Here is a 19,417-nt window from a genome sequence, read left to right as displayed (position 1 = left end):
ATTTTTGGCTACTGAACAGTTCAAAGAGTCTACTATTCATTTGATTATTTTTTTTTCCATACTGTTAAGAGACATGCTTTCAAAGAAAAAAAAATGAGGCAGAAATGACTATATCAGAGAATTTTTTTGCCATGCCTGGTTCTACTCCCCCCACTGCAACCCTAATAAAATTATAGTTGAAAATTTGGCATTTTGTTTTAGGTCTGGATCTACCATTTGTTCTTCAGTTGGGCTGAAACCTTTCAGAGAAAGATAAAAACACCGTAATCAACTGCAGTGATAAATTTGCGTGTAAACTACCACTGCAAATAAAGGAGAAATCAAGGCCATGGTTTCTTCTGTAAATGCATTTGCATGACATCTGCAGTCTTGCTGTCCTAAAACATTCATATTTAGGAGCAGCACAGGCCCATTACAGCTCAACTGAACAATAGCAAAGTGTCCTGTTCTTCATTAACCTCTTCAGGTAATGAAGGAAAGTGATACACACAGGTGATGGACAGATCAGTTAACTAATTGCCTTAAGCCCTGAGGCTATTCAAAAATCAGATAGCTGCTAATTGCCCTGCAAAGAGCTCAGGTCTTGCAGTATGCAAGACTCTTCAGCTTGTGTAAATATAAGGAAATAAATACTTGAGTTTTCCCACCCCCAGGTCCATCAATGACAGGTGGTGGGGGCAAGTGAAGGCTGGATCACATAATGAAGCCCCTCAAGCCTTGAGGCTATTCACAAATAAAATAGCTGTTAATTGCCCTGCAGAGAGCTCGGTTCTTGTAGTTTGCAAGGTTTCCCCACCTTGTGGTTCTTATTCTTTCAGTAAGCCAATAACCCTATTCTGACACTTTATTTTGCCCAACATTACATTAATGTGTCATTTTGTTCCAGGCATTCTGATGTCACTGAATTTTTTTCAGTCACATAGTTTATGTCCCTGATACAGATGTCAAAAGAAAATATGGTGTATTGTATTTCCTCACCCTTGTTTAAACAAACCCCATTCTATGAAGGCATGGCAATTCTAATATTCCACTTATCCAAAAAATAAGTGACCATAATTCAGCATTTCCAACATAAACACACAGCCAATTCCATGCATAAAGATCTTCTCGTGATTTTCTGGAAGAGATAAATGCATGAGTAGTAGCACATAAGAACATAAGAACAGCCCCACTGGATCAGGCCATAGGCCCATCTAGTCCAGCTTCCTGTATCTCACAGCGGCCCACCAAATGCCCCAGGGAGCACACCAGATAACAAGAGACCTGCATCCTGGTGCCCTCCCTTGCATCTGGCATTCTGACATAACCCATTTCTAAAATCAGGAGGTAGCACATACACATCATGGCTTGTACCCCATAATGGATTTTTCCTCCAGAAACTCATCCAATCCCCTTTTAAAGGCGTCTAGGCTAGACGCCAGCACCACATCCTGTGGCAAGGAGTTCCACAGACCGACCACACGCTGAGTAAAGAAATATTTTCTTTTGTCTGTCCTAACCCGCCCAACACTCAATTTTAGTGGATGTCCCCTGGTTCTGGTATTATGTGAGAGTGTAAAGAGCATCTCCCAAGGAGTGTAAAGAGTATTGTGCCCAAGGATCAATACCCATTCATAGAAAAGAACACGAAGTGCCTGCACATAAAGAGATCATTACCAATAAGAACAAATGCTTTATAGATTGCCATTTAACACTAATTTCAGGAGAAGAAACTAAACTGCTCACTTTCCTACTACACAACAATAAAAACAATGTGTTTTTACACTGAGAGAAAAAACCAGTTCACTAACAAGAAATTCAAATAATGTCTCACGCAATTTCCCTCTAATTTTTTTTCCTCCATGGTCTGGAACAGTTAATGATCTGAGCAGTATAGAACCACTATAATCTTAACATGGGCAATGGCCAGTCTGACCACTAGGCAGTAAGTGAGGTGCTGCTGAGGAATCACAAGTAAGGTGGGCAGGTAGCGTATTTACATGTTGATCGGGCATTATAAAGAACTCTGTAATCAGTATGCAGTTCGCTCTTTTGAAACATTAACAGAACTTCATGACTAGTCCTTACTCCCACCACATTACAATATATACCATGTCCAGCCTTATATGAGGAATGCATTCAATAGAAACAGTTATTAATTATTTCTAGTAATGCCTACAATATGCAGGTACTTATGGAGAGCAGTACAGCCCATCACCTGATGAACTCAATTTTGAAGGTCTTCAGATAGAAACTTAGTAGTTCATGCATGCCATGTAATAGACTGTCATACCCCTAACCCTGACACATTCCAGGGCTAATGAAATTTAGCAACTCTCGAAGGATTTTGTCACCAGCAATTATTGCTGTTGTGACTTTGCACTGTGCTTTCCTTACATACATTTAACCTTTACACAGAATTGTCACACACGACATGCAATATTTCATTTGACTTCACTATTTACAATATTTCATTTGGCTCCACTATTTACATTTTTAAATCTACACCTGTGTGACTGAGGACGTGAGTAATACAAAATGACTAAAAATATTCTCCATCTAGTGAAAACTTTGTATTTGCTAAAATGGTAACAGACCCTCTGAAAACACAGAGTTTCACAGCACAATCCTATGCATGTCTACTCAGAAGCAAGTTCCATTGTGTTCAGTGAGATTTACTCCCAGGAAAATATATATAGAATTGCAGCCTTATGGCCCAGTCCTATTGGCTATTTACGCTGACAGAACATGTTTGCTGCCTGCATAAACAGCTTTATGGCTATCACAAGCATGACAGCACCAGCACATGCAGCCTGGCCACCACCACAAGTGATGAGCAGCCAGGACACCAGAGCAAGTCAAGCAGCGTAGGGGTTGGGAGAAAGGCAGGGGACGGGCAGAATGGAGAGGAGATGCGGCAGGGAGAAGGGCGGCTCAGACCCAGGAAGAAGATGGCTTTGGCAGCAGGGACACCCACCACACCCTCATCCCCATCCCGGGTCTGATCTACCTTCATGGGTCAACACAGACTTATGCCAGCTATAGAACCCTATGACAGCTGCTGGAGCTTATCCATGGGCAAGGGAACAAATGTTCCCTTACCATGAGGAAGCTTCAACAAGCAAAAAATTCCCCTGCAGGATACAGTGGAAGCTGCTTTAGTGTCACTGCCAGGGCCTAGGAGAGGGGGTAAAGGGGGTAATTTGTACCCGGGCCCTGGAGCCAAAGGAGGGGACCCAGAAATATTCTGGGATCTTATGTTTTCCTATCTAATCAGACTTGTTGCCTGCATGGGATGCTGGGGACACTACCGATGCCACATGGGTTGGTAGACCTGGGCTTCAAAGACTTTTCCAGGTGTCTCTACCCTCCCCCTACCCTGTTTTGCCCCTCCCTGCCTGTTCTGCTTGCCTGTCACCACCCTCCCCCACTGTTTCACCCCCCCCTTTGCAAAGGGGCCCAAAAGGAACTGTGTACTCCCTGATAAAATTTCTCTCAGAGGCCCTAGCCACTGCATTGCCCTGACTCAGGCTGACAGGTAGCCCAGAAGCTGATAAAGAAGGGACAGGTAGCCCAGAAGCTGGTACAGCTAAAAGCTAAACCCATATTGGCAGAACACAGCTGTACCATCCCTTGCCTAGGCTTCCATCCTTTCCCCAAGCCATGGTAGGCACAAATCCCTCATCTACCCAAGTGTGGAAATGTCTGCTTGCTACTTCAAGGTCCAAAAGGATCACAGTGATCTCCTGATTCCCCCTCAGGACATGCCTGGTGCTTATAGGGTTTTTCCATGTGCCCTGACACCCTTGCCCTGGACATTTTCTACTGGCCCCTTCTGGGACCATCCACAGCCTGCTTGCTTTTGTTATCTACAGGTCCAGCTTATATAAGGATTTTTTATATATACGGATTTGACTCAATATGAATGGCCGCTGCAATGAAAAGGAATGTGCTGATCCCTGGAGAAGGGGAAAATGCACCCCTTCAAAATCAGTTTAAAAAACTGGACAGTCCTTTAGCAATAGCCTCCTTAATGAGAGAAAGAGAGGGCAGCTGGCTGACAATCCATCAATCCTTCTCTCCCCAGTGGACCCCTCCCTTCCCCCTGAGCCAGAGGGGGGTAAAGGGGGTAATTTGTACGCGGGCCCAGGGTCAAGAAGGGGGCCCAGGAGCCAAAGGAGGGGGCCCAGCAATTTTCTGGGATCTTACTTTTTCCAATCTATTCGGACTTGTTGCTTTCATGGGATGCTGGGGACACTACCACAGGCATGCAGCTGCAGTTACTGGCAAACCATACATGCTTAGGAGTGTGTCTGGTTTTCCGTATTACTATATCTATCTGCCGATGCCACATGGGTGGGTAGACCAGGGCTCAGAAGACTTTTCCAGCCAGCTGTCTCCACCCTCCCTCCATCCTGTTTTGCCCTTCCCTGTTCCCATTCTGCTTGCCCATCAGCACCCTCCCCCTTTGCAAAGGGGCCCCAAAGAAACTTTGTACCCCCTGATAAAATGCTTCTCAGAGGTCCTGCCCTGAGCACGTGAAAGAAAGGTGATCCCTTTGCATTGGTGAAGGGAGGGACTGAGTGTACGCCCTCAGCTCTTTGTAAGTTCTTGGAGGAGGACTGATTGATGGATTGTCTTGTTAATTACTCTTATCTTACATCACAAAGGTCAGCAAGGCTGTTTTTAAATCAATGGAACAAATGAACTTTGTTTTTTAAATTGATTTGCTATAGTGTGTTTTTTGCCATGGACAGGAGGGCTTGGAACAGAACCCAAGCAAATAATTAGTCTCAACCTGTAGTACCTTTCTGCCTTCACATGCTTATTCCTGGATGCTCCTTTCAACCATCCTGATCAACATACAAAATATTTTTCTTCCAGCTTCCCCCTATTCCAATCTAGCCCCCAAAAACCAGCTGCTCCTAATACCATGGTATTTATCGCATTGCCAGTTAAAAACCCATCCCTCTTTATAAAAAAAATCCACAATTTTCTTTTTGCTAAATCTTAAAACCACTTTGCAGCTCCTAGACCAGTTCGTTTACAGGAAGCCCTGACAAGAGCACATAAACACAAAATAGCTTTCTGTCTCAGAAACGTGTACAAACCCCCCTTGATATAATGATGCTACTTTACTTCTATTTCCTGTTGGCTTCCATACCGAGTCATTGATATTCATCCCGTGTTTGCATTCTGACTTGATTACTAAATGCCTGCCTGGTGTGCATGCACACATGAAATACTTGCAAGGGAAAAACAGCTGACCTTGAAAGACTCCTCATTTACCCAACAAATCAGATCCAACAGGAAGTTTTCTTCCTAATGCTTTCTTTACCATGTACTCACGCTGTTGATGAACATATTGATAATCACTGCCTATCCACACTATGCTTATTTTCCTTACCTATTCAACATGTTAGATTGGTAGATCCTCTTGTCCTGTGTGTTATAGCAACTGCTTTTGGGCTCAGGAATGAAGCTGTGCTCAGAGAGCATGTCAGAAGCAGCCGTGGTTATTATGGCTATTCCGTCTTTCACCCTGTCACGAAGGCCGTAGTCCCATTCATCGTATGACACAGAGATAAGTCCAGTGGGAAATTCAGAGGGCACTGTGTCAGTATCTCCAGCCACCAAGCTGGGCACAATCCATGTGTAATCATAGCCAGTCAGACCCACAGAGTTGGCCACCTCAAAGATATAGGTGGCCTCTTCCTTAGTACAGTAAAGGAGGATGACAGGACTCTGGAGTTTCTTGAGTTGGTTCTGGATCTTTGAGTCTCCATCATCCAGAGACATGTCCAGCAAAAGTACCTCTTCTAGCTCCCAGCCTACAAAGCTATTCTCAATAGTGCTGCGGACCTTGTTGACAAAGTCCTGATAGCCAGGAAAATACGTAGTGACAATGGAGAAGATGTACCAGTCATATTCTTCCATGATGTTGAGCATGACAGAAGCTTGTTGTTCTATTGATGGGCCAAACTGGAAGAACATGGATGACTCATCCTACAGGAAAAAAGAAAAGGAGCAAAGATCAATGGAAGGAAACAATAAGTTCTTTGGACAGCTCTAGTGAGATTGGGAGGAATAAGAACTATCTTGCACTAGTCTGCTTTATATTTAGGATAATGATTACAAACAACTGTACCGTACATGAATTTTACAGCAGAATATGCAATGACAGCATGGCATAAGATGTCTACAGTTTGTGTCTCGGTTGTCTTAAAATCCTATGAACAGAGTTGGAAGGATAAAAATCAATCACCCAACAGCCTGCCCGAAAAGGAGACCATCAGCCACCAGCTCTGACCTTCCCCACTCCAGATAATCCACACAATGTAGACCTCAGTGTGACCTAAACAGTAAACAGGTGCACTGAAAAAGATACAGAAAAGTTGCAAAAAAGACAAACCACATGTTCCAATCACCAGTCAGTCTTCCCTTAACCAATTTGAGGAGAAGACTCCTTCCTTACTGCCCTGGAGACATTGTACAGTCTGAAAGCTGAGAATGATTGATTATAAAAGATTGCTAACATGTGGTGAGCGGTGAGATCTTGAGGAAGAATAGGATTTTTTCATTGAGCCATCCCTAAAGAAAAAAGCTTAGAGTGTGCAATTATGAATCGATCACCTAAGTTCCTGTCTAGTGATCCCTGATATCCAGAAGGAGGAGAACCAAGCTACAAAATCCAAACTCAGAGGTGGAGAAAATACCCCCCTCCCACTACCAAGCCAGCAACACCTGAAGCATTAGACCCGGGATGTCCAAACATTTTGGCTGGAGAGCCACATTATCTCTCAGATACTGTGTTGGGGGGTCGAAAAAAATAATTAATTTACATTTAAAATTTGAATAAATTTACATAACTGAATATATTTAGAGATGGAACTTATATGAATGAATGAAGGTCACGATAGCTCAAGAACTATAAAAGGCCTTGTGCAAAGCAAGGTAGCAGCTCATGCGAGAGATTGAACATTTGTTCCTTGCATGAAGAAAAGTTGTGTTGGGCCAGTGCAGGCTCCAGCAAGTGTCCAGCGGACTAGAGGCTCATTGGCAACTGGACGCTCCCTGTGGGCTGGATTGGGGGTCCCCAAGGGCCACAAATGGCCTCCGGACCGGGGTTTGTGCACCCCTGCGTCAGATCAATACTAAGGTTGCAATCCTATTCACATTCACCTGGGAGTAACAGCCCAATCCAGACTTAGGACATCACCAGTACTGACCTGCAGTGCCGGCGCTGGATGTCACAAACATGCCATAAGGCATGCCCGCAACACCCTGCGCCGAGTCAGCTGCAGCGCAGGCTCAGTGCCAGTTGGTGCTGAGCCCAGCGCTGGCCAGACACTGCCCAGAGCTCTGGGCAGTGGTGAGGGTCTCAGCAGCAGAGCAGAGGTGCTCTAGAGCAGGGGAAGAGCGGAGCAGGGAAGGAACCAGGGTTCCGGGGGTCGGACAGGCAGAGACCTGTTCCACCAGATCCTGAACTTTGTGTCAGGCTGGAAGGCCCAACATGGAGTCTCTCAAGTCTGCACCGGCAAAACAGCTGGTGCAGACTTGAGAAGCCCTGTTGTGGGGTTTGGGGCTTTCCCCTGAGGAGACCTCTGGTGGCTGCTGTGGGGTCACAGGATGCAGCAGTAGCCGCTTTGGTGCCACTGTACCTGGCGACGGCGACGCCTTTAGGACTGGACTGCAAGTCTCCTTGAACTCTTTGAGTAGATATACTGCTGAGTAGACATGCATAGCATTGTGCTGTAAGACTGTTTGCAATATCTTGAACAGACATTTGTTAGAAATATTCTAGTGTTAGGAAAAGGATGGATAAAATGTGTGAGTGAAGTGAAGATACTCGAAATTATTTTCCATCATTCCATAATTCCAGAAGCTAGAAGAATCTGATAGCTTATCTGTAGCATAAATAGAAGTTTATAATGAGTGTAGTGTAAAGATATGCGAAGGCAAATAATCAAGTATGCCACTCTAGAGTCAATGAAATCATCCAAAATGATGGCCTATGACAGTTAAACATACATTTTCTGCCAATCCTAAATAATCCCATGAATTTGCCATATACCGAGTCAGGCTATTGGTCCATCTAGGTCAATATTGTTCATGGAGACTGCTGGCAGCTCTCTTAGGTTTCAAGAAGGGGTCTTTCCACACCCTACCTGGAGATGCCAGAGTTTGAACCTGAGATCTCCTGAATGCATAGCAGGTGTTCTACAAATGAGATATGACCCCTTCCCCTTGAAGAGACAGGCCTATGTTCAAAGGACATATCCCACCCAAGGCTTCCCCCCCAGTATGGAGTGGATCGTTGTCACAATATCCTCACAAGTAGTCATCCCCAGAGAAAAGAGGGGAGGATGTTTCCCCCGGAGAAATTTTGGTGGGCTGGACAGAAACCACAGACTTTATGTGGCCTACCTCCTGGCACAGGCATAATTATTTCACAAAATATAAACCATTATATATAAATGGTTTCCTTCCAGTTTCATTCTTTCACTAAACAGAAATCTTAAACAAATAAAGGCACAAAGATGATGCATTTAGTGATAAAAAAAAATTCCAGGCAACAAAAAGGAGACTGAATACGTGACAAGGTTTTTCTAAGCTGGCAACAGGCAAGGCAGGACCAAGACAAGGCAAAGTATAAGGCCCCAGGAAATCTGTGGGAAGAATTTAAAGCCTCAGTGTTCCCCTAACACTTGCCAAAACAGTCTGATTCCCTCGGAGCTACCATTACTGTGACTCTGATGCACCTTACTCATTCACACCTGCCCAGACTTGGTTTCTTGGACCTCCACTTGTAGTTGGACACAACATATGTTAAGGCTGGGGAGATACAGCATTTTGTCCTGTTGATTTCAAGGGGCTTAGGCATACATAGCTTTCTCTGGATTGCATTCAAATTGCATGTAGTATACATCCTATTGGCTGTTATTTAGATTCATTCTACCCAAATCTCCCTGAATTAGATTTTGAGATAGAGCTACTTCCAGTAGCTCAACAGAAAACAAGGCCATTCACACAGGTAATCTTCTTTGGAATATCCAATTCCTTAGTCCTTCTAAACCATTCCCATGCAAAATGTTGTGGACCAGCCCACTGTGCATGTCCCTACTATTCTAAAGCCACTGACATGCTGGGTGTTTGACTACATCAGCAAGAGGCATCTTCGGTTCAAGGCGGATTCAGTTCAAGGCGGATTCAGTTCAAGGCTTAGGATTCTTGAAGCCATTCCATACTGCCACCTGGTGAAACACTCTTTTGTGCTTAATCATTCTGACACTTCATCTGCCCAAATGAAGTTTAGAAAAATCATTGATCACCAGAGGAGGATAAACTAAGATAAAGGACATCAGACCTTATCACAATCTCTTAGAGTGCTGTAGTGCTCTCTACATGAGGCTGCCCTTGAAGACCATTCAGAAACTTCAGCGGGTGCTTAAGGCTGCTGCATGACTGCTGACCAGCATGAGACATATAGATCAGACTACGCCAGTATTTTATCACCTGCATTAGTGGTCAGCATATTTCCAGCAGTGTTCTCTGTAAGTGTTCAAGCCCCACAGCACGAAGTTCGGCAACCTGATAGTTTTTTACTCAAATTTTTAATAAGTGCATTTTAAGTTATATCTCCATGAATTCTATGAGTTACAACGTGTCATGAAGCTTGAATATGTGATGACTGCTTCACTGCTATATTTTTGCCTTTGGTACATCTGCTATTTATCATCAGCGAACATGACCTATGGATCAGATTTAAGGGTACAGTTGCACTGGCATTCTACCACTGGTTTACCAATAGAGATAACCGCTGGATGTGCTTCGGCACCTGTATGTAGTTTGCATTTGACCAGTAAATTGCTACTGCAAATTATGGCTAAAAGACTAGGCAGTAATTTATTGCAGTCTCTCCTGCATTACTTGAAAGAGATGAGTGGTTCAGTGATAGGTTATTTCTGGTCTCCTATCTGTCCTTCTCAAATACAGCACTTCTTTATTCCCCACACCCACAGTCCTTTATTCAGTGCAAAATAATATGGGATAGCCACCATTTTTCATCTCACTCAGAAAGGTTAGGTCAAAGAGGTGCAACAGTAGTTTATTAATCACCACAAAAGTGACCTATTTGAACAATACAGAAATGATTTTTTTTTACTGCTGAACTCAGTGTGGTATGAAACTGTTTGAAAAGGTAGGTGCCACTATGGAATTTCAGGAAAAAAGAAGCTATGAGTATCTAGTACCGATCATTACTAAGTCAATGCATTCAGATATGGACTACGGGATGGTCAAGTGGTTTGGTAGAGTACTTATAAATATTTTCAAGAAGTTAAGATTTGTTGTACAAAAATAATTACTAGTAATAAATGGAGATTATTCAATATAATAAGCACAATAAAATTATCAAAGAAAACAACTGCTGTGATATTTTCAGGTGCTAAAAAGGCAGTCGATCATGCACCTGAAAAAAGTATTGGACGCTTGTGGAATGGGAGAAAGATCCATGAGTGGGACTGGTGTGCAGTGCGCCAGTCTTTATTATTAATTATTATTATTGAAGTTTCCCCAGAAATAAGTTTCACTGTTATATCAGTGGGAATGCCTTCTAGGCATGGATGCATAAGATTGCAGCCTTAAAACGTATTCAAAATCAGAATTTTTTTTTCTTTCTGCTCTATTTTATTTACATCCAATCAGAATAAAGGCTGGACTCATTACCATTTCCACATCATCTACTGAACTCTTTGTCATAAAGGTGTACATAAAGCGGGCAATAGAAAAGGGATGACGGTACGAGAGCGCTCTTTCAAAATTAGGCGACATGCAATTGCTGTTAACTATACTTGACTTTTCAGTAGCAGTACTATCAGCCCAATCCAAACTAGCGCTGGCGCAGCCAGGTCACATGGCCTGCACTGTATCCACTGCTAGTTGGGAGCTGGTTGGAAGTCTCCTTGGGGTAAGAGGATATTTTTCTCCTTATCTTGAGTAATGCCCCTGCCCTATGGGGCTACTCAGATCTCTGCCTGCTATAAAGCTAGTGGAAATCCAAGCAGCCTGGTGTAAAGCTCCTTGTCCTGGAAAGAGGATTAGGATGCCTCTGCCAATCCCGCCCTCTCCCAGGCCTGCCCCGTTTTGCCCTCCCCCACTCTGAAATGTCCTGTCCCTGCCCCCCCCGCCACTATCCCCATGCCTCTGTGCCACTCAACATCTTATCTACCTGCGACAGCTACCAGAGCCAGTCCACCAAAGCTGCTTACTCACATGGTGTCACGATGTGCCTTGTGGCATGTTTTCAACACCTTCCACCAGCTCAGGAGCAGCTGCGCCATAGGATTCTGCTCCCAGCTAGAGAACTTGAAATTTAGGTCTGAATATAAAATTAACTGAAACAAATATGAATGGTTTGGCATTAATATGGGAAACCAGGATAGGATTTCAAGACTTTGCCTTATTCTTTGAAGTGAGGGGGGGGGGGAGGAGATAGAAAGATATTAATATATTAGGTTTTCTGGAAATTGCCTTACTAGCTGTGGAGTATAACTACGCTAGATTAATAAAGGCTGTGACAGAGGATGTTGATAATTGCCTGAAACTGACAGGTATGCTTTCATTTATTAAAATGAGATTTGCCAAAATTCTTTCCAAGATGCTGTTTTAAATTGAATTTTATATTGAATTTTTATACAGTATATATCACACAAATCGGTGTTTAAAAAAAAGAAAAAGAAAAAGAAATACAGCTTGATCCAACATTGAAACCATTTTACTTTGTCCTGTAAATAATATACAAGCATCCTTTCACTCACTAATGGAATGCTACAGTTATAAGAGTATTTAATGGTTCAGTATGCTTCTAAATAGACTCAAATTATTTCAGTGAGAACGCATTTAAGCCTTTATGTATCTCAAATTTAAGTTAGCGTTTAACATCACAGTCTATGCTTTTAAAGTAATACATGCAGTCCAGTTCTAATATAATAGCTTTAATAATTGATTTTTATTCCAGTCAGGGAGGATTGGTAAATTTAAGTGATTACTTCAAGCGGGATAACACCATCATTGGCTGCAGCAATCCAACCAATTGTGATTCCCTAGTTATGTCTCACCTATCTTTTCCTGCTGTGGGCAACACATCCTATTGCTTGGTGCTTAACAGGAAAAGCAAAATGTTTCACAAAGCCTCACAAGCCTGAAGCAGAAGAGAGATTTTGCTGCCAGATCCTCTCCCTCCAGAGCCTACAAAGCACCCTCATTCTGAATGCAACAGCTGCACTCTTTAACTCCAAGGAGTTGAGTTAGATATGGATCCAATCTACACAGTTTGTTGGCCAACACAAATATGTGCCCTTGCTGAAAATCTGTTCTGAAGTTACTAGCACAGGGATAGCAAATGTATGCTTTTTTCCAGTCTCTAATTTCCACTGCTAGAAAGAAGACACACAGTGTGTGTAGATGGTTATTAGAAATTAGTCAATCCAATTTGAGCATCCATCACTGGCGTCGCTACGGGGGTGCAGGGGGTGCGGACCAGAAGGAAAAAATGCATGGAACCCTATGGAAAGTGAAAGTGAGACGTATCACGCGTTTCCTCATGAGTAGGCATACTTGCCATACTCTGTCAGAAAGGGCAGGCTGAGAGGAATCCAACGACACCAAAATGATCCCGATCCAATGAATGCAGCCCAAAAAAAAAACACCGGAGACGCTCCCCCCCGCCCAGCTGCCAGTCTGAGCCCAAAACAAAGCCACGTGGTCACGTTTACTCACAAGTAGGCGGACTTGCCTTAGTCAAGGCAGGCTGAGAGACTCCAAGGATGTCAGAGTGGTCCTCATCCACTGAGTGCAGCCCCCCAAAACACCGGAGAAGGAGGTTCCTCCCGCCCAGCTGCCTCCCTCCCAGTCTATGGAGCCCTAAGGAAAGCAAAGCAGCCTCGCAGTCGCGTTTATTCGTGAGTAGGCAGACGTGCCTTGGCTGGTGGTCAGGGCAGGCAAAGGGGAATGTGAGGACACCAGAAGGGTCCTGATCCGATGGAGCTGGAGCACAACAGAAGGCAGCCTTCCCCCCTAAAATGAACAAAAAAGAGGCTTGAATGGTAAGGGGAAAGTTTTCTATTTTGCACTTGCAAAGCCAGGTGGGTCTTTATCCTGATCTGCTTGAAATAGAAGAACTTTAAACTGGGCACTGGGGAGGGCTGGAAATCTCACTGATTCTTTTTGGGGGGGCTGTTATTGCAGGCAGACTACAGAGTAAGCTCCATTGACCACTATGGGACTTACTTCAGAGTAGACATGCATAGGCTTGGGCTCACAGGCTGCAATCCTACCCACACTTTCCTGAGAGTAAGCCCCACTGACCACAATAGGACTTACTTCAGAGTAGATTCACTTGGTGGAACAGGACTGGCTCCCCCTTATTTAATTATTTTATTTTAATTTAATTATTTATAATTATTTATTTTAATTGCTTGATGATATCACTTCTGGCCATGACATCACTTCCAATGGGTCCTGGACAGATTGTCATTCTAAAAAGTGGGTCCCAGTGCTAAAAGTTTGAGAACTACTGCAAAAAGTTGTTAATAAGATGACACGGAGTGTGTGTGTGAGACTCTACAAGTTTTCAAAATCACTAAAATCAGAATTTGGAGGAATAAAACCATCATATTATATATCAATCAATGTGTAATTTCATGCAGAATGCAATGAAACAATCCACATTGAAATATCTGTGTTCTAACAAAAGGTACAGCCAAAAAACCAGTGGGGGCGAGGCAATGAGATATCCCCCCCGGGGCGTTGCCCCGCCCACTGCATGGGGTGACACGCAGGCCTCCCACACCGGGTGACGCGAATCCTAGTGATGCCACTGGTATCCATTATCCAAAATGCTTGGGAACAGAAGTGTTTCAGATTTTGGATTTTTTTTCAGATTTTGGAATATTTGTATATACATAACAAGAGATCTTGGGAATGGGACCCAAATCTAAACACAAATTCATTTACGTTTCATATATGTCTTATATGCATAGCCTGAAGGTAATTTTATACAATATTTTAAAATAATTATGTGCATGAAACAAAATTACATATATTGAACCATCAGAAAGCAAAGGTGTCGCAATCGCAGCCACCCAAATAAAGATAATCTGTTTTGGATTTTGGAGAATTTCAGACTAGAGATGCTCAACCAGTAGTAGGAATCCCTGACAATGGATCTGATGAAGAATCAATACTGATATTTTACTGTATCTTCATGGTTAAAATAGTCACTTCAGGGTACAATTTTTGGTGGGAAGATGACACAGAGGTAAAGACTAACAGCCCAACCCTATCCAATTTACCAGCGCTGATGCAGTTGTTCTATTGAGCATACACTGCAACTTGGAGGGGGGGCACTCACAGAGGCCTCCTCCAGGTAAGGGGACGTTTGTTCTCTTACCATGGAGCTGCATTCCAGCTGCATCAGCAGTGGAAAGTTGGTTAGGATTGGGCTGCAAATAACCCTTACTTCTGCACTGTGGTCCTGATCCAAACCGTAGCCTCACACAACTATTACACGTAGGGAAAAGTAAGCCTCTAATTAGACAGCTTTGTGTTTAATGTAAGATGTGGCTTGGCCTCAGATTCAACTTCTGTTGGATTCAAAGTTTGTCAGGAATTCCTGCTATCAGATATGGTGTGTTAATTACACATACTGGAGTCTTATTCCTAGCACTGAAATGGTTAGAGACTTTGAGAAAAGATCAAGTCCCTTCCCCACTTGGGGCCACTTCTGTAAGAGGAATGACCGCCTGTTCCCAGTGTGACAAACCCTACAACCCTTGCCTCCCTGCCCACCACACACACACACACACAGAGGACACTGTAGAGTCTTCTCTTGGGAGGAGAACGATGCCTTTTAAGCAACTGCGGGCGCAATCCTAACCCCTTATGTCAGTGCTTTCCAGCATTGACATAACGGCAATGCAGCTCTAAGATGAGGGAACAAACATTCCCTTACTTTGAGGAGGCCTCCATGAGTGCCTCCCAACTGCAAGATGCAGCACATGTCCCATTGGCACTGCTGTGCCAGTGCTGGAAAGCACTAGCATAAGGGGTTAGGATTGCACCCTGCTTTGTTTTAAGAACAAAGTTTAATGTTTTTTATCTTTGCCACAAGAGCTCTCTGGGAAGGATATGAGGAAATGTCTCACAGACAAATCAGACCATAGTAGTTAGCTCAACTGGCACTTGTTGTTCAGCAATGATTTTTCGCAGATATGGCAAAGAGAGGGACACATTTTTCAGGGTGCCCTTTGGGGAATGGAGAATTTCTTCCATTCGTTTTTCCCCAAACAGTGTAATCTACAGAACAAATGTAAAATATGAAAGCACTTGTTGACCTCAGAAATTTATGAAGTGATGAGAAACCTTTTGGACATCCCTCATCTCTACTCCAATAGCACCTGAGTGAAATCCCGGCTTGCTAAAATAAAATATATTTGCAGTGGCCATGCTTCCCTCTTGGATGGATACTCCTCTAACAGCAATGCAAAGATAACTGCAGCTTCACTAGCAAGGGAGAGGCTTGCCCAAGCATATGTTGCCTTTGTGCCTATTGGGTAAGGAAGTTGTGACATCTAATCAGCCATTTTCCTGACTGAGCAAAAAGCTGATTTTAAGCATATGTAAGATTCTCAATGCCATCATATTTATGGCAAATCATTCTATGATGTTCCAGTAATGTCACTCTTTAATGTAAGCTGGTTGTTCAAACGGTTTTACAAACTAATCATGAAACAGTTGTAGCTTGCTTACTACCAAGGATGTGCACCAATGTTTATTGTAGGGCAAACTCAAGCGAGACAAGCAATCATATCATTTTGGAGGTAAAAAGCGGTGAAACTTTCCATAGATATCCCATTTGCCTTGAGATGGCTGACATATCAGGACAGGCAACCTCTGAACACACTCTAAATTCAACATGGATACAAAATGCATTTGTGATCTTTAAGAGAATTTAATTTTTAACTAGTCTTAGTTTATTGCAAAAATTCTCTTTAAAAAAAAGAGTAGGAAAAGAAAGAAAAGAGTAATAAGGATACAAGGCTACAAAAACCGTGTCCTCATGAAGTCCAGTGTGCATTTTTTTTATTATTTTTTTATTTATTCACATTTTTATACCACCCTTCCTCCAAAGAGCGGTTTACACAGCTGCTCCTCCCCTCCTTCTTGTTATCACAACAACCCTGTGAGGTAGGTGAGGCTGAGAGAAAGTGACTGGCCCAAGGTCACCCAGGAAGCTTTGTGGCTGAGGGGAGATTTGAACCTGGATCATCCAGGTCTAAGTCCACCTCCCAAACCACTACACCATCCTGGCTCTCCAATTCAATTTTCCAATCTTCAAGAAAAAAATAAGACATTATTAGTAGCCTTTCTCCTCACACTTTGGTGTACAGATGAATTCATTCAACAACTGAAGTTTGGATGGAAGTTCAAAAAGAAAGCTATAGAATCTAATAATTAAATTTTCCCTATTCCTCAAACCTCATTTATTACAGTAAAGCTGACATGAAAGTGAGATCATTGTTGCTAACAGTTCATTTACGATTGGCACAGACTAGCCTGCAGCCAGAGTTCTGTACGTTTGTTTCTCCCCACATTATTTTTTTTAAATTTACTTTTCAAAGATTCAACACAATCAGTCCTGTCTGAAGTACTATAAGCTATACCATGAAACACAATAAGAAAGTGAATCCTTCCCTCAGGTCATCACACGGAGATGTTTCGGAAAGTATTGTGAGAGCACAAGAGCAGTACTAGACTGATACAAGCAGCAACAAACTCCACATTCTTCTGTATCCACTGGGTTCAACCAGTTCTAACGCACGGTCCCAATGGATGTATTCTATCTTGGAGGTTGATCTGATTAAAACGTTTCTGTCGAGCATTTAGACAATTACCCTTCTGTCAAGATATCATTTTCATCCGGCCAGTTGCTGGGGGAATATGAGAGTTAGTTTAAACCCTGTGGCCCCACTGCATGCAATGGTGGTGCAACGTTTGTGTCATCGTTGGCTCACTTATGACAGCAAATCATAAGATCCACTGTCATCAATGGCCCAAAGGATTGGGTCACGAGTCAATGTGCTACCATTAGATGATCCTTGTAAATGAATAGTCACTCAGTACACACACACTTCTGCATTCATCCCAGATGAGCCACGCAGTGGGGGAGGGGAACTGCAGTATCTTTTTAAAAAAATTCGGAAAGGGCACAGTGGTAGGACACATGTTAATGTCTAATCTATTATACATTGCCTTTGAGCATAAAAAAGGGAACACTACTTTGAACTGGCCTCCAATACAAGGGTTGCCAACCTTTCAGCTTTGGGCTCCTGGTCCTTTAACAATTATGTAGAAGAGGGAATTTTTATATGATTTTTGTAGAACAAAGAAACAAAGATTTATAACTTCACACTTGCCACACAGCTTTCAATACCGGTTTTTATTTTCATTTCTATTTTCAGTTCCAATTTTCTGAGTTTGTATTTGTTAACCTTTGGTGTCTTAAGATAAATTTATAATTTTTTTTTAAGGAGGAAATAGAGCCAACCTGGAAAAAAAAGAATTTCAGCAGGTGCAGCTTGTTATCTCGCAGATGACAAGCTGCACCTGCTGAAATTCCTTCCTCTACACGTGGTATTCAAACTGGGGCGCCGTGACGCCCCAGCCTGAGGGTCCTGGTCCCTTTCCCCTTAAGGGGTGGGGGCAGCCAGGAGGCAGGGAGGCGGCAGCTGCACGATCCCCAGGATCGTGCCACTCAGGGGGACTGCAGGGTCTTGGTGCACTTGCCCAAGCCCTTTGCAGCCCCCGGGGGTGCAGGGAGCCCTGCGCGACCTTCGGCAGGGCTCCCCGGATCAGGGAAGGTGACAGCAGAGCGATCGCGCCCTGCTCCGCTAAACCGGAAGTGGTGCGCAATTGCCCCACTTCCCCTTTTGACCAGGCTGCAGGGACTGGGGTGCACCCTCCAGTCCCTGCAGCAGCCGTCCCTGGCTGTGGGGAGCCGGGCGCGAGCACCTGCAGGGCTCCTCGAGTCAGGGAAAGTGAGAGCGGGGCGATCGCATTCCACCTCCGCCAAACGGGAAGTCATTCACAAATATGATGAAATAGTCATTCACAAAATCACAATAGACCAGGTCCAACTATTTCATTTGTCTTCTGAGAGAAGAAGCCAATAGCTAGGGCCTCCTCAGCTACAGCACCCAGACTATGGAACTCCTTGCCACAAAAGCCTCATCTCATCTGCCCTGATGGTATTTCAGTATTTAGTAAAAACCATCTTATTTGGCTATTGTTATGACTTGAATAATTCTTTCCCTGCATTAATTTTTGCTGCTAACTCCACTTTGTGGTTGTTGTTAGTTTCACTATTCATCTGTGAGATGGCAAGCTGTACCTTTTTAAATTCCCTCTTGTGTACAATTGTTAAAGTTCGAGGAGCCCTAAAATTGAAAGGGTGGCCACCCCTGGCCTATGTTATTGAGTGGTCTTTCTTTCCTCTTAACTTTGTCAACCACCTTGGGAGTCTCTTTGAGAACCAAAAAGGAAGATATAAACATTTTAATGAATAAATACATTTTTGTGAGTGTATTCAGAGAGTACTGTCTTGTAGCTTCTCAGGAAGAATGATTATGTCAAAGTAAAAACAAATGACAGAAAACAGAACAGGTACAGCATAATGACAAAGGCTGCTATCCTATACCATACTTACGTGAGAGTAAGTCCATTGAACTTAATGAGGCTAGCTTCTGAAAAGACAATCATAGGATTATATTGTAAGAGCCAAATTCTATGCATGTCTATTTAGAAGCCAGTCCAATTATAGTGAATGGGGCTTACTCCCAGATAACTGAAATGGTTTGCAGCCTAAAAGAAACTGAACTGCAAATCAGAGTTTTCTCAGTTTAAATCTCACCTCTTCGGAGAACCCACTACATGGTCTTAGGTGAGACACTTCCTCTCAGACTCAACTGCAATATTGGGATAATAACATTCACTTACTTTACAGAGAGGTAGTAAGGATGGCATCAAGATAATGCACATGAAATGCTCAGAGAGCACTATATAGATTCTAAGTATTTTTAACAAGCAGGAGGCAATTACTTCTCAAAGTAAACACATCTTTATGCACATTAGTGTAAACTTAAGAATTGATATGTATATTATAAAGGAGCTCTAGCCCAAAGGAGCTTGAAGCAGCCCATCTGTGATTTACAGCCTAAAATAGAAAATCACAGATTCCTTCATCATTAATGGATAGCCTCTGCTTTAGCAAGTGTAACTGGTTTCTAACAGGTCATCAAGGAACACTACATTCCACAGATCATCTATATGCTGTCTGAAGTCATACTTACATTATCCTTTCTCAATTAGCTGTGCTTTT

The 19,417-nt window shown here is 43.1% G+C and overlaps 1 protein-coding gene across 1 annotated transcript in view; it reads right to left on the bottom strand.

The window, feature by feature from the left end:
• Window positions 1-19,417, bottom strand: part of GRIN2B (glutamate ionotropic receptor NMDA type subunit 2B) — a 216,260-nt gene that overhangs the window by 140,410 nt on the left and 56,433 nt on the right. Inside the window, exon 2 of the mRNA XM_066633361.1 lies at window positions 5,387-5,985. Coding sequence (XP_066489458.1) covers window positions 5,387-5,985 — 599 coding nt within the window. The remainder of the gene's footprint in view (window positions 1-5,386; window positions 5,986-19,417) is intronic.

Source organism: Tiliqua scincoides, chromosome 7 (genome assembly GCF_035046505.1).
Source record: "Tiliqua scincoides isolate rTilSci1 chromosome 7, rTilSci1.hap2, whole genome shotgun sequence".
NCBI classification, from domain to species: Eukaryota; Metazoa; Chordata; class Lepidosauria; order Squamata; family Scincidae; genus Tiliqua; species Tiliqua scincoides.
Note: the sequence above shows the minus strand (reverse complement) of the source record. Positions and strands in the feature narration are given on the sequence as shown.